Below are 13439 nucleotides of genomic sequence, written 5' to 3' on the forward strand. Positions count from 1 at the left end.
ATTGCCTTCCATTACAATATTTCATCGCTATTGAAACTGTTACTCACATCATCTAATGTATTATTGTTTATAAGTAATAAAAATACTCTTAAAAATTGTATAACATTTTACAAGAAAATAATTGTTTTTAGATAAAACCATAATCAGTATATAAATCTTAATTGAGATTGCATTGTGTTTTTAGGTTAATTTGTATTTTATGGAATTATAGTGTTAACTAGTGACCGGTTCAACCGCCTGGTACAACCTGGTTCAACCGGTTAAACCATTTCAGAGCCTAATCCGGTATGAATAAAAAACCGGTTTTGAAAACACTGCAAATTTGTGACCCAAATGTTCAACTTTGAGTTATATATCCTGTAAAAAGAACATATATTTAAAAAAATCTGGTAATTTGGTTTATTTCAATCATCACCAATATGTTTTTTAATTTCATTTCCAAAAATTTCAACTTTGTATAACATGAAAACCAACTTGTTAGATTGTTAGGAAAAAACGATTTTCAGTTTTAGCAAGTTTAGTAGTTATATATTATATTATACTAAATTACAAGACACAAAAGTCAAAGTCAAAGTCAAACATCAAGTCATCATTCATAGATACTAACATCAAACTTTACTACTCTAGTTAAAAATGAGCTTCTAAGAAGCTCATATCATTTTGCCCTGGGAAATCAAAAAACAACTGTAGGGCAGTATCCGACGAGTCTTCAACTTCATTCGAGCTCGACGAATGTGTGAATCCAGCATAGAGATGTATACTCGTGTGGTCGGGTTTGGATTCAGGTTCCGGATTGCTAGACGAGAGTTCGGTTTCTGGTTTCGGTCCCGTTTCGATAGTCATCCCGGAAACCGAGGCTTGTGAAGCTGGACTAGAACAAGCGATCTTCTCGATCTTCTCACCTTTTATATTAATATTTCTAAAAGAGTTTCCAACTTCCGAATGCCAAATACGTAAGAAGTAGTCGGTGTTGGTTTTCTTGTTCGGTGGTAGGGGTGTTGACGGGGCTAAAAGGATCGATGATTCCATCGAGAGCCGTGCTTCGGCCTCCAGCCTGGCGCTCTCCCATTGTGCCATGTGGCGGGTGGAGGGTGAGGCTGGAGGTCGTTTAAGTGGGCCGACTAATGGCGAGGATATGGTGGTTAGCTCGTGGGTTTGTGGGTCGATCCCTATGGATAAGAGGCGTTTCCTCAAGTGCGTGTTCCATAGGTTTTTGATCTCGTTATCTGTTCTTCCCGGCATCTGTGCCGCAATAGCAGCCCATCTAGAAATACAAAACCCGAATTAAAATTTTAAACGACTCAAATGTATCAACAAAAAGTTATGATACCGACGAAATAAAGTACCTGTTGCCGAGAATGGCGTGTAGCTGGATGACGAGCTTCTCTTCTTCGGGGCTGAAGGGACCACGTTTAATGTCGGGCCGGAGATAGTTTGTCCATCGGAGCCTGCAACTCTTCCCACACCGGAGTAGACCTTTTATGTAGCCATAGCAAATTAGCAATAGGAGAAGTGCCATTAATGTATACGAGTCGAACGAATTCAAGCTTGACTCGTCAAATTTTAGTAATCTAGATCTTGTCTCGTTTCAAGCTCTTTGTCTAAAACTCGAGCTTGGTTTGTGAGTAATTTTAACAGCATTAAGATAATTCGACATTTTTTGTTTTATTTATATACAAAATTACACACATAACAGCAACAGTAATTATATATTAACATTAACTATATATCTGATAAAGTTATATATCCATACTATATTAAAAATGTTGTTTTTCTATAAATAATAATATGCTTGTTTAGAATTGTAAAAATTACTAAATTATTTGTATTTTAGGATCGAGCTTGAGCTGTTTAAGTTCTGATCAGATTAAGCTTTTAACAAACCGATTTCAAATGACTTATGAACCGGTTGGACTCATTTACTCCTAGTATTTTAAATACAAGTGCAATAATATTTAGTGCTTGCATGTGATGCAATGATGCCAATAAGTTGCATTTACACACAACTCTTTTAAAAGCACACATCATTATAAAATAGATGCATGGCCGCCATAAATTAAATTCATATCTTTTGTTCAAGACACAAAGGAATATTAATAAATATAAATTCATTGCTCAGAACATATTGTATTATCAATATATATTGTAATTAAATTTTTTTTTTTTTTTTTGCTCAAGACACAAAGGAATATTGATAAATATATTTTCATTGCTCACAACATATTGTATCACCAATATTGTAATATCAAATGTAGATCGAAAAACAAAACCATCTTTTGGGTTAATTGGTGTAATTTTATAAATATATAGTTTTTTTTGTTGTGACTGCCTCATTTTGAGGTGTTTGCCGTTTTAATGAAGTTTACTTAAAAAAAATCCAAATATTATCTTATTAATACAATCTTATTGTTAATAATTACTACCTAATAATTAATAAGTATGATTTGGATGTAATGCCCTTTTTGAGTAAATTACAAAAATAACTAATTTTCATACGGGATATACTTCTATAAATATTAGACACATAGCCTCTTCATCAGTGTCGGAGTTAGCCCAAAAATTCAGGACATCCCAATTTATTTTTTTAGGGGATCAGATGTATCCTTTGTATAAAACCAGATTTTTTTTTAATTTTTTTACACTACGAAAACAGTACAGAGATAGGGTCGAGGGGTAGCTTCTACCCCATCTAATACACTAGCTCTGCCCCTGTCCACATGTTGTGTATTAGCCTTTACATACCCATAATATTTTCAAATGTCTATAAATAAGTCCAAGATACATGTGAAATTAGAGCCAAAAGCTTGTAGTCTAGCAAATATTAAGTTTCTCCTTAACTCATATTGTAGACATTAGTTGATCCGTACATTTAGAAGTAGATTTAATAGATGTGTGAGTTGGTTTTTCTTAGAAAAAAAATTAAAAAAAAAATATTACATTGGAAGGTGTAGATTTAAGTATACATAGTGGGTGTGTGAGTCAACCGCTTTAGAAAAAAATATGTAAAGAAAATGTTACGGGTAACCAAAATTGAAAAAAAATGTAAAACTAGTAGCTATAAACTTATAATTTGTAAAATGGTAGATGAGATTTAAAAATTACACACACAACACACTCGTTTAGCCTTACAAGCCGGCTCAAACTCGATAAACGAAGCTCGTGCTGCTCAGGTTTGTTTAAGCTCAGCTCATTTCAAGTTTTTTTAGCAGATCTCAAGTAACACGTGAGATCGCTTTGACTCGTTTACACCCCTAATCACAAAAGGTTTCAAAACCAAAATCAAGGCAAAATGAAGGTAAAAAAGAAGTAAATCATCCACAAATTTCAAAACATCCACACATACTAACACCAAAAACCTCACCAAATATAGTGAGAGATATATAGATATATAGATATATATAGAGAGAGAATAAAAACTCACCGGCAAGCTTAGGTAGAGACCGCCAACTACCATGACCATTCTTCTTGATATACTCAACAAGAAGCTCATCTTCTTCTTGTGTCCAGGGTCCTCTCTTCAACCCTGTCTTCTCACAGCACGGTGCTCTCCCCATTTCTCAAACAAAAACCCTTCAAATCAATCAATGTATATATATATAGAATATGTATCAACCAATTATCAAGAATTTAAGTTTGAGCAATAAATATGGAGAGAGAAACATATAGAGAGGTTCATGACCGGGTGTTTTTCAAATTGTAAAATTGTGTGTTGATCTATGTGTGAAATGACATGTCAATGGAGGAAGAATCATGTTTCAGGTACGACGATCATCGGCGAATTATATGCCGACACTATTCACATTTATTGCTATACGTATGTATACTAGTTTTTGCCCCGCCCGCGTTGTGGGTCAATGACCCGAATATTTCTCTCTTATAACATGGCAAAATCGTAAATTATATTTTGAACTGGAGGGGAAATCATAATTTTAAACTAAGGGCAAAAACGTAATTTTGAGCTGAGGGCATAATCGTAATTTTGAGCTAGAGGAAAAAACAACATTTTATTTTGAACTGGGTGCCAAAACGTAATTTTAAACGGAAGGCGAAACCGTAATTTGAAACTGAGAACAAAATTAAAAGTGAGTTTTTGAACCGAGGGCAAAAGCGTAATTTTAAGCTAGGGGCAAAGTTATAATTTTATTTTGAGTTGGTGGCAAAAACGTAATTTTAAACAAAGGACGAAAGCGTAATTTTAAACTGGAACTAAAATTAAATTAAAAAAAAGTTGGTCTAATAGGGAAGTGCCAGGCAAGCTGCCTGGCACTATTTCCCTAACTTAGAAATGTATATGTAGGAAACTAGTAGTGGTTTATACCCTGTTCGCGTTGTGGCGCGCTAGGCCGAATATTTATCAAACAAGTAAAACGAAACGTTACAACAGTTTTGTTTGGAAAAAAATCTAAAAGGACGCAAGATTGTAATTTTGAGCTGGGAGCAAAACTGTAATTTGTTATAACCAATGAGCGAGTGCTAGACAGGCACAAATAAAAATTATATGAGTTTAAAACAAAATACTAGCGTAGTTTTGAAAAAAGAAAAAAAAGATAATTAAAACGGTGGCAGGACTGTTGTGGGCAAAATCAAAATTTTGAAATGGGGTAAAACTGTAATTTGTCAAAAGCTTAAACGATGTCAAGACTATAATTTTGAATTGAGGGCAAAATCATAATTTTTAACTGGGACAAAATTGTAATTTTTAACCGGGGACAAAATCGTAATTTGTGCGCGCCAATGGGGAAACGACAAGCAGCTTCCTGTCACTATTCCCTGCCATATACTTTGTTTAAAAAAAAATACAACGGTGGCAGGGATGTTACTTAGAACTGGGGTAAAATCGTTATTTGAACAGGGGTAAAATTATAATTTGTCAAAAGCTTAAACGATCGCAAGACTTTAATTTTGAATAGGGGGCAAAATCACAATTTTTAACTAAGAACAAAATCATAATTTTGAACCAGGGATAAAATCGTAATTTGTGCGGGCCAATGAGGAAATATCAGACAACTGTCTGGCACTATTACTCGCCGTATACTTTGTATATGTAGTATAATATAATATACGTGTATATGTATCGTATTCGATTAGATTTCAATTTTAGATATACAATTTGTTGTGCATATAAACCTTCGATGATCTAGTACATGTTGATCTAATCATATAAAAGAGTGATAACTAGAATAAATGATGTGTTTCCTCTTTACAAGCTTTAGATACAATCAATTCATCGTGTATATTAACTACTGTTATTGAATCTTGAACAGCATTTGATGATTACTTCATTTATTATGTATACGAATGGTCATCAACTAAACTTCAACTTCAAATATATAGATCATTAGGGTTGCAAACGAACTGAATGTTTGTTTAGTAAACACTTTGTTAACCGTTCAGCGGGAATTTCTTTTGTTTAATATATGAGCAGAAACAAACATTTATGTTCTTGAATGTTTGATAACATTTTCGCTTGTGTTTGCTTGTGTTCATTTATGTTAGATAGTTCATTACGGTTTTTTAATTTTTATAATTTATTTAGTAAAACTGTAAAATACAATATTTCTTAACGTACGATGGTACGATATGAAATAACGCATGTCATAAACTCAAAACCCTAATCACGCATGAACAAAAAAAACCATAATCACGCATGAAGAAAACCCATAATCATGCATGGTTATGATTTTTATTCATACATGATTTATGCTTTTTTCATGCGTGATTATGGTTTTGAGTTTTATAACATAAGTAATTTCATATCGTATCATCACACGTTAAGGTATATCGTATGTTAACCTTCCCCATTTATTTAAATGCTTCAAAATTACCATTAATGAAATACTTAAAAATATCAGTTTATCACTTTATTGTATTAGATATTTTTAATATATGTTCATTTGCCGTTCATGTGTGTTCACAAACCCTTGTTTGTGTTTTCATAAACGTTTGGTTATGTTCGTTACCTAAAATTAACGAATAAACACAAACGAAAACAAATAAAAAGCCTTGTTAAGTATTCATGTACGCTTTTATTCATGAATGTTCATTACCTAAAATTCACGAACCAACACAAACACCTTCGTTTTTTCAATGAACGAACACAAACAGAAAGCCTCGTTCGTTAACTATCCATACACAATCTGTAAACACATCTATCGCAAGAAAAATTTAGTAAAAGGTAAAGCAATGAAGACTGAAATAAATGCTATGTTTCCTCTTTTATCAAATCTCAAACAAGAGGTTATTGTAGAATTAAATGCAGTAGATAGATAAATGTAGAGAGAGAAACTCACTTGCAGTTAAGATAGTGATAAAACTATCGCTACACAATGAGAGAATTTTGCAGTGAAGAAAATAATTGTGTGTACGTCACTTGTATTGTCGCTTCAAAGTATACATACATATATATATGTGTGTATGTATAGGTTGCAGAAGGTGCATTAATGGTGATGAGCATTAAATTGGAGACTGAGCAAAGGGGGAGGGGCCATAGATACCTATGCATGGTTTGTGTGTTGCGTAATGTATATATAGACGTCAGTAAACATTTGGTCAATATACATTTAAACTTTTCGTACATCTTTCTTAAATATTTATGCATCTATTTTATTTTTTATATTCAATTTTCAATGTTTAATAACTGATCTTACATGTAACCTATGTATGCTTAACACGTTCTATGAGAAAAACGTAGAGTGATTATATGACTGATTTAATAGGGAAAGATGACACGTTAAGTAAAACCACTCGGGGAGAGGGTATGCTTTAACCCCTTGTTGTGGTCTAACGCCCAAGGCGTTATCATGCCACATCAGACACTTTAACGTCAAACACCAAAACGAGCGAGTTAAACAAGAGTGCTAACGTGCGAGGGGCCAAGCCATTAACACCCTTGTGGAACAAATTAGGTGAGGTCCACCCAAACCAACCAATTACACTTTTTCTCCATTTTCTAATTAATTTTTTGTTAAAGAACATCGTCATAGTTAAAGATTGGGTTGGTTAAAATCAATTGTCTATATGGTAATATTGTGGCAATAATGTTGCGGGGCCTTATGTTAAACCAGAACACATGGTCTTAGAACAATCTTATCAAACACCCTTAAAGCATAATACTATCCTCAAAGTTTGAACACTTTTTCACGGTAAACGGTGGTTTGAGTTTCACTACAAGAAATTTCTTGAGTTCTTGAATATGTGGTATCGTTTGGGATTTCGTAGAAGGTTTCGTTCTTGATTATGTATATGCATTTTGTATCTTAATAGGGTGTAGGTTCATGTGTTTTACATAATTTAGTTCGGTGTATGTGCATATTGACACGAGGAGAGTGAAGGTGTGCGGGTGTGTTAAATTAAGTGTTGATACAAAGACTTTTATCATCTAAATGAATGATTGAAAGAGTACCGTTAGACTCGTCACAAGGTAAGAAATACACATGAGTGGACCCTCGCTTGATAATTAATATGTATTTTGGATAGATTAATAATTGTGAGTATTAAATGTGAGAGTAAATTGCCATTTTAGTCCCTGAGTTATGTCTAAATTTGCCAGTTTAGTCCAAATAGTTTTTTTTGTGCATCTGGGTCCCTGACTTTTACATTTTGTTGCCATTTTGATCACTTTGCCTAACTCCATCTTTAATCAGGGGTATTTTGGGGATTTTCATTTTAAATGTTTTTAATTGCCATTTTGATCCAATTCAAAAAATCAAAAAAATTCAAAAAAATCAAAAAAATTCCAAAAAATAATAAAAATTCTAAAAAATCATCAAAATTCTAAAAAATCCAAAAAATTCTAAAAAATACGTTTTGGCGCGAACCGTTTCGACCCGTACCGTTTCGAAGCTGAACCGTTTCGACGCGAACCGTTTCGACCCGTACCGTTTCAAGCCGAACCGTTTCAAGCCGAACCGTTTCGACCCGTACCGTTTCGAACCGAACCGTGCCGTATCGAACCGAACCGTTTCGAGCTGAACCGTTTCGAAGCCGAACCGTTTCGACCCGTACCGTTTCAAACCGAATCATGCCGTATCGAACCGAGCTGTTTCAAACCGAACTGTTTCGACCCGAACCGTTAAAGCCGAACCGTTTCGACCCGTACCGTTTCGAACCGAACCGTGCCGTATCGAACCGAGCCGTTTCGAACCGAACTGTGCCGTATCGAACTGTGCCGTTTCGACCCGTACCGTTTCGTCCCGTACGGGTCGAAACGGTACGGGTCGAAACGGCACGGTTCGGTTCGAAGCGGTACGGGTCGAAACGGTACGGGTCGAAACGGTTCGGCTTCGAAACGGTTCAGCTCGAAACGGTTCGGTTCGATTCGATACGGCACGGTTCGGGTCGAAACGGTACGGATCGAAACGGTTCGGCTTCGAAACGGTACGGGTCGAAACGGTTCGCGTCAAAACGGTTCAGCTCGAAACGGTTCGGGTTCGAAACGGTTTAGCTCGAAACGGTTCGGGTCGATACGGCACGGTTCGGTTCGAAACGGTACGGGTCGAAACAGTTCGGCTTGAAACGGTTCGGCTTGAAACGGTTCGGCTTCGAAACGGTACCGGTCGAAACGGTTCGCGTTGAAACGGTTCAGCTTCGAAACGGTTCGCGCCAAAACGGATTTTTTGGATTTTTTAGAATTTTTTTGGATTTTTTAGAACTTTTATGATTTTTTAGAATTTTTATAATTTTTTGGAATTTTTATAATTTTTTGGAATTTTTTTTGATTTTTTGGAATTTTTTTAATTTTTTGGAATTGGATCAAAATGGAAATTAAAAACATTTAAATTGAAAATCCCCAAAATACCCCTGGTTAAAGATGGAGTTTTTGGATGGAGTTAGGCAAAGTGATCAAAATGGCAACAAAATGTAAAAGTCAGGACCCAGATGCACAAAAAAAACTATTTGGACTAAACTGGCAAATTTAGACAAAACTTGGGGACTAAAATGGCAATTTACTCTAAATGTGAAGTATTCAATGTTTTGTCTTTTAAAAAAGGTAGAGCATTTATAGTATGGGTCCTTTTGTTCCGTCATTAATGACACATCATCATCGTCATACTTAGTAAATCACATTAATAGCACAGTTAAGATAGGATCTGAGGAGGGTAATATGTGGACAATTTTACCTCTATCCCGTAGGAATAGAAAGACGACTTCCAATGAGACCCCAGCTCGATAATTAATAGGTGTTTTGGATAGATTAAGGGGAGTTGGTATGGTTTCGGTGACCTCATTCGGGGATGGCATTCACCGATCGGTGAATCACACCGGGTGTTTGAATGGGGAGTGGGGAGTAGAAGAGAGAGTTTTCGGTGTATACTCACCGAATGTGAAGAAGAACAAAGGGAGGGGAGAGAGAGAGAGAGAAGAACCAATCAAATTTTTTTATTTTTTAATTGAGTGAGTGTTTGAACGATACCTAGTGTTTGAGTAGAAAATGGGGAGTGAAGGGGGAGTTGACATGACTTTATATCATTGGGTAAAGAAAACTCAAACACCCTAACTCACCCCAAGCATTCCTTCCACTCCAATATTTGTGAGTATTAAATGTGAAGTATTCAATGTTTTGTCTTTTAAAAAAGGTAGAGCATTTATAGTATGGGTCCTTTTGTTCCGTCATTAATGACACATCATCATCGTCATACTTAGTAAATCACATTAATAGCACAGTTAAGATAGGATCTGAGGAGGGTAATATGTGGACAATTTTACCTCTACCCCGTAGGAATAGAGAGACGACTTCCAATGAGACCCCAGCTCGATAATTAATAGGTGTTTTGGATAGATTAAGGGGAGTCGGTATGGTTTCGGTGACCTCATTCGGGGATGGCATTCACCTATCGGTGAATCACACCGGGTGTTTGAATGGGGAGTGGGGAGTAGAAGAGAGAGTTTTCGGTGTATACTCACCGAATGTGAAGAAGAACAAAGGGAGGAGAGAGAGAGGAGAGAAGAACCAATCAAAATTTTTTATTTTTTAATTGAGTGAGTGTTTGATCGATACCTAGTGTTTGAGTAGAAAATGGGGAGTGAATGGGGAGTTGACATAACTTTATATCATTGGGTAAAGAAAACTCAAACACCCTAACTCACCCCAACCATTCCTTCCACTCCAATATTTGTGAGTATTAAATGTGAAGTATTCAATGTTTTGTCTTTTAAAAAAGCTAGAGCATTTATAGTATGGGTCCTTTTTCTTCCGTCATTAATGAATATGGAACATAAATTTGTGTGGATATCACCGGATACGACGTTGTAACCTAATGGTTTAAGTTATTATTCGTTGGTTATTTTGTTAGGATGGTGCCATAATGTAACATCTTTAATGATATGGCAAAACATCTTATTAACAATAATTGTTTGCTAGAACATAACATTCTTGCTTAGGGGTATTTGGTTTAAAAGAATATTTGAAATAGTTTAGTTATAGGCTTTAACAAGTCCAAACATTTGTTGGATCAAATGTCACCATATTCGGCAAGGGTTAACCCTCTTTGCTCCCCTTGGTTCAACATGATGTGCATTGAACTCGACATCTTGTTGAAAGTCTCATGTCTATGATTGTCATCATAGTTTAGATCAGTTCGTCTCGCAGGTGACTATTGTATGTCACATGCCGTATAATTTTTGCATTCTTTGTCGAAAGTGGAATTTTGAAGAGACATGGTAACTGCAATCCTTCACGATAGATTTTGTAGCACAATTCTAGTGATTTTATATGGGTTGCAAATGAACTGAACGCTCAGCGCACAGTTCGTGAACTGTTCGATGGGAAATTCGTTTGTGTTTATTTGTTTAGTTAATGAACGTACATGAACAAAGTTTGTGTTCGTTCATTTATGTCCGTGATCATTCGTTAATTGTTCGTTCATATTCGTTTGTGTTCGATAATTCTTTAGGGTTTTTAATATATATGTTTTAGTTAAATACTACAAATTCTCAATAATAAAATATTTAATAAATTTTAGTGTATTAAATATTACATATTTTATGTTACTTATGTATAAATATAGGTGTTCCTGAATCTCATATTTACTTTTCATTTTAATCATGTCTAGGTCGAATAGTTCCTCCTCAAATGTTATGTCCAATAGCTACGTGGCCTCCTCCGTGGCGGAGATGCACTTTATTTAAAATATTTCATTTAATATAAATTATATTTTTCGTCCTAGGTTGCAATTAAGTACCTTTAACTTCAATAATTACAGTCACAATCTTTTATTTAGAAAACTTATTACACCTTTCGTCTTTTAACACTCACCAGGTTAAAAATTTAAGTTAAATCCATTTACTTAAGGGTATTATGGTTATTTCATGCTTTTATTTAAATTTTTATTAATAAATAAAACAAAAATTACATATATAACATATCTCCCCCAATTCCTAACCCTAATCACTCAACCATCTATCTGTTTCTTTCTCCCCCCCCCCCCCCTCTCTATAGATATATATACAAACAACCTCCACCACCACTAATAAATTCAGCCACCACCACCGTATCCCACCTTTCAACTCTGTCTCACAACTTGTCACCTGAAGCCTGTAACCATCTAAAGCCACTCATTGTCGCCGGACGCTATCACACCCCCAAAATCCACATGCGGAGTATCACCGCTTGGAGGCGTGTCTGACTAGGATCAAGCCACCAATCATATTGAACATTGCAAGTAATAAATAAAGTTCAACCCATCAATATAAAAGGTGTTCAAATCAAAACATAGTTAAGTGTTTAGCGGAAGCATAAATGTGAAAACCCAACATAGTATAAAGTTCAAAATGTCATAATGTTTTAACATGGCATCCACTGTCCATGTCCCACAACGACTGCGCCTCCCAGTGCAAGCTCCATGAGTACCCAACGACCTGCAAGGCATGTAACAGAGAGTCAACAACAAAGTCGAGCGAGTCCACAGTTGATTATTCCGTTACTAAGTTCGTTTCATATCATGTATTACCCAGTACCCTTGTTCCCAAATCTTTACAATAATCAGTGGGGGCTTCCCATGTTGTATGTACTAGACTAGTCGTATCTATAAGTGTCCTTCCCAATCCGAGGACAGTAGTAAGTATGAGTTTACGTAGGTTTTACGTAAGTGCCCTTTCCTAACCGAGGACAGTAGTACGTATCAAGTACGTAAGTTTAGCGCTGGTGTCCTTCCCAAACCGATGACAGTATTACGTAGGTTTTACATAGGTTCTAACACTGGTGTCCTTCCCAATCCGAGGACAATAGTACGTAGGTTTTACGTAGGTTCTAGCACTGGCGTCCTTCCCAAACTGAGGACCGTGGTATGTAGGTAGTCTAGTAGTGATGAATGTACGGGTAGTCATACAAATCCCATTCCTAACCCTCCGGGAATCCCATGCCTTGGAAGAGTGTGAACTCACCTTGGTTTGCTTGGTTTGATTAACTACTTGGTTCCAATTAATCAGTTCGGGCCTATGGTATGCACATATACACAATCAGTTGAGATTCACCAAGTTCAACTAGCAGTCAAGATCATCACGTTCATACAAGTTACCACTAACACATAACATTTATCAGTTATACAAATTCATACAAGTTATCATCATTAACAGTTAACTAACCCAGTTAACTCTTAACAGACCTAACCAGGTTACTGTGCAGATTGCCCACTCGACGAAACATACTTGTTTTGTCGTGTAACCCATTCGACGAAACACCCCCTGTTTCTTCGTGATCCCCTCGGCGAAACATCCCTTGTTCCGTCGCATGTATTTTCGGCGAAACACCCCCTGTTTCGCCGTGAGTTACGTTTCGTCTACAGGATCAGTTACGTCGATAACAGTTACCCAGAAAACCCTAATCCGCAGATTAACAGTTCACAACAAACATAAAATCATACAGACATATACAACCCAGAAATCATTGATACCCTCAAGGCTAACATATGTATTCATACAATTCCAGTGATGATCATGTATACAAATATCAAATCAAACCTAGACGGTGGCATCACGATATCATTCCAAATAATTCAAAACAGAAACACATAACATCAAGCCCTAATCTAACCAAGACATCAACTCTATCTATTTACTAGATCATCAATCAAGCAACACACGAAACCATAATCGATAACTGGTTCCTACTAACCAATTCATCATCTAAACATGAACATACGTATTATTTAACATCAATCTCTAATGATTTCAATTTAACAGATGACAATGATAACAATTATACAATCAGGCAAGGTTTAAACACTAACCGCAATGAACAGAATAATAACTTGATCAATTCAGGGGTTTCGAGGACACACAGTCGCCGACAACAGGGAGTGGGAGTTCTAGGGTTTCTTATTTGTTAAAGTGTGACGAATGGAACCATAATACACAATAAATAGTCACGTAACGTACTGGGCCCTTAATGGGCTTCGGCGAATCATGGGCCGGCGAAACACCTCGTTTCGTCGAGGTGTGTG

General features: G+C 36.0%; 1 protein-coding gene across 1 annotated transcript; it reads right to left on the bottom strand.

Annotated features, from left to right (window-relative positions):
* Positions 1–568: 568 nt before the first annotated feature.
* Positions 569–6397, bottom strand: LOC110900372 (transcription factor MYB17). The gene is made up of 4 exons (XM_022147253.2): positions 6291–6397; positions 3422–3570; positions 1347–1476; positions 569–1264 (listed from the first exon to the last, which is right to left on the bottom strand). Exons 2-4 carry the CDS (start codon positions 3552–3554, stop codon positions 628–630), a joined length of 900 nt encoding a protein of 299 aa, XP_022002945.1. The 5' UTR covers positions 3555–3570; positions 6291–6397; the 3' UTR covers positions 569–627.
* Between the last annotated feature and the right edge of the window lie 7042 nt (positions 6398–13439).

The sequence above is a fragment of the Helianthus annuus genome, chromosome 13, assembly GCF_002127325.2.
Source record: "Helianthus annuus cultivar XRQ/B chromosome 13, HanXRQr2.0-SUNRISE, whole genome shotgun sequence".
Taxonomy (NCBI): domain Eukaryota; kingdom Viridiplantae; phylum Streptophyta; class Magnoliopsida; order Asterales; family Asteraceae; genus Helianthus; species Helianthus annuus.